The sequence below is a fragment of the Pinus tabuliformis genome, chromosome 4_1 (genome assembly GCF_031772625.1).
Source record: "Pinus tabuliformis cultivar Carrire ecotype Pingquan chromosome 4_1, CPIR1, whole genome shotgun sequence".
Lineage (NCBI taxonomy): Eukaryota > Viridiplantae > Streptophyta > Pinopsida > Pinales > Pinaceae > Pinus > Pinus tabuliformis.
In genome coordinates, this window is record NC_142303.1 from 171,248,600 (window position 1) to 171,251,573 (window position 2,974).

At 34.6% G+C, this 2,974-nt stretch overlaps 1 protein-coding gene across 1 annotated transcript; it reads right to left on the reverse strand.

Annotated features, from left to right (window-relative positions):
* Positions 1-1,594: 1,594 nt before the first annotated feature.
* Positions 1,595-2,670, reverse strand: LOC149174726 (uncharacterized). The gene is made up of 2 exons (XM_089422666.1): positions 1,895-2,670; positions 1,595-1,751 (listed from the first exon to the last, which is right to left on the reverse strand). Exons 1-2 carry the CDS (start codon positions 2,411-2,413, stop codon positions 1,746-1,748), a joined length of 525 nt encoding a protein of 174 aa, XP_089278792.1. The 5' UTR covers positions 2,414-2,670; the 3' UTR covers positions 1,595-1,745.
* Between the last annotated feature and the right edge of the window lie 304 nt (positions 2,671-2,974).

A 2,974-nucleotide genomic window follows, 5' to 3' on the forward strand; every position in this document is an offset into this window, starting at 1 on the left:
TAATAAAAGAAAATATCTAGGCCTTCCAACCTTAGTCATTTATCACTTTAACAATATAAAGTAAGAAAATTATTGCAGTAAAAGGTAAAATGAAACTTAGTAAGCACAGTGATTGTTTTTGCAGCTTGGGGTGTTACACCCCTCCTCTCTTTCTTCATTCCTCTCTTTCCCCCTCTCTCTATCCACCCTCCAACTCTGTCACTCTCTACTCCCCCTTCTCTCTCTCTGTTTAACATAGTATCTAAATTTAAAAAAACTCTATTGGTTGTAAAATATTAAACCTATATTTTTGATGAATCATGTCAAAGAAAATACAATGATGAAAAACTTAAAGGAACTATGCACTATCTTTCCTCTATTATTGTTAGTCAATTTGCTTGCTCTAATGGTTTGGATCTTTAGTTAAAATGGATCTATGCCAGTTCTTAATAATATTATTTATATTATATAAATTTCACATCTTTATATCTAAAAGTAGTCTCATTTTTAATTTTATTGAAACCTTGATTTAATTTCTACGGGAATAGAAGGCTTAGATATATGTCAAAAGTAACCATAACCTTTTTAGATTTAATTAAATTTTTTGATAAAATTAAATTAAAATAAAATATTTATAAAATATTTTGATTGTGAAATAAGTTATTGTTTTTACCATGGTATTGTAACAAAGCCTATATACAAGTTAAGAATATCCATGGTAAAGTGGGGTGAATACCCATGGTAAAGAATCTTGTCATATTGTTATAAAATATTTTGATTGTGAAATAAGTTATGATTTTTGGGAATGTTGTATTGATAAGCCATGGTATTGGCCCATGGTATTGTAACAAAGCCTATTCACAAGTTCATAATATTAATGGCAAGTCCAGTGAATATCCATAGTTAAGAATCTTATCATATTCTTATAAAATATTTTGATTGTGAAATAAGTTATGCATGTGGTATTAATAAGCCATGGTATTGGCCCATAGTATTATAACAAAACCTATTCACTAGTTAATAACAAAATAAAAATATAACAAATTGAATTTTATTATTTTTATTTCTTTAAATTTTTATTATTAATTGAGTTAAATGTTTACACACATACTTTTAACTTTTTATTTATTATTTTCAACCATTTGTTTATTACTTTTAACTTTTTATTAATCGAACCAACGTTTAAATATTTACACTTATCCTCATATCACTTTTAACTTTTAATTATTTTTTTATTTAATCAACATTTAAAATGACTTACATTTTTACATTACACCTACACATTTACCTTATAAATATCTACCCTATAAAAGATCCACTCATATCTATAATTAATCAACCATAACCACAATCTACCGACCAACAAAAGCTGGTCATCCCAAAAGAATTCCGTAATTAACCAAACCATAACCACATTTTAACAGCGGGCAAAAACTTGTGCTCCAAAAGAAGTCAATTCTATTATTTTTAACAAGGATTTTATCTTCACTTTTACATAGGTAACGCTCCACACAGAAATTTACAGTTATCACACATACGTATTTACAGAGAAAAATTTACAGTCACCACAAATACGAATTTACAGAGAAAATTTTACAGTTACCACACATACGAATTTACAAAGAAATCTGAAGTCCGCTCCATCAATTTAAGTCTATATTTTTACGATACAAGCTTCCTATGACTACTACGTTGAAATGTTTTCGGCCAGAGCCCCAGAGTCATATGGAGGGCTACGAATTCCACCTGCTTCTCTAAATTTTTTGCTACCGCTGTTGAGCCCCATCGCATTCATCACAGCAATGAACACCATCAGCTCATGCCATTATTTACAGAGATCAATAAGCAAAAAAATGGAGAAGCAAAAATGTTTGAAAGCAAAAGAAACTGTAATTTTAATATGTTTTTTTTATACCTGGTCGAGAGAAGCATGAAATATCTTGAGCTCGGGAGAGCCCGGAGGTAACTGAGGCACCCGGTTACCCTTAACGTCGTATAAGATGATACCTGAGAAATCCGGTGGCTGGCACCGCTCGCCCATCAGTATGCCCCTCTGCCACACAGAATCTCCCCCGCCCTCCTCCATAGCAACACGGTCATATGCCTTCAGCTCCGCGTCATCTTCTTCCACTTTTCGCCCCCATCTCTTAGAAAGCAACAGCTTCTTGCTGCTGTTCATAAGCACCCGCCCTGGGAACTTGGAAGCAAATTTGAAACCACTGGAACCACGGGTTAGGGACTCGGTGGGTTTAGCAGGGGCAGGAGTTTTTTCGTCCCTTCGGTGGAAATGCAAATGCACAGCACAAGATGCGGTAACCACAGCCACCACCGCCAGCACACATGTGACCGCCAGTAGGAAACCGCCAGCGCTGGCCAGCCAGGTCGTCGTGCCCGCCCCTCCTCCCAGGGCAGCCATTCGAAGCCACCTGGCCATGGGATTCGACCCTCAGACCTCAAAAAAGGAGAACCTCACTGAAATAATAGCAGACTGATATAAGTGGCGCCTCCTCCTCAGCGCAATGAAAACTCTGCTAAATATTCGTGTAGACCCTAGCGCAGTGCTCTGTATTTATGGGGTAAATCTCTCCACCTGCAACCAATGACACTGTTTGTTTGTCCAAAATCCTTCGTCACTCTGATTTTTTAATTCATTCACCAACCCCATCGTAATTCCCATTGACATCCTCCTTTGAAAAAAAAATATAATGTGATGAAGCTCCCTCACACAAACAACTTTGCGTGGTTGAGGATTGTCCTTGTTCATTAATTTTTATTTCATTGACTTAATTTTTTTATATTTTTATAGAGGATTCTACCAAGGTGACTTTTTTAATTTGTTTTTTTAGGGAGAATTTAGTGATTTGATGTATCATAACATTTTGATGCATTATAAACTATTTTTTTAATTCAATTACACAACTCAAAATTAAAATTCCGAAAAATCTTTCTTGAATCTCAATAAAATTGATCTAAACAAACCCCCCAAAAAAACATA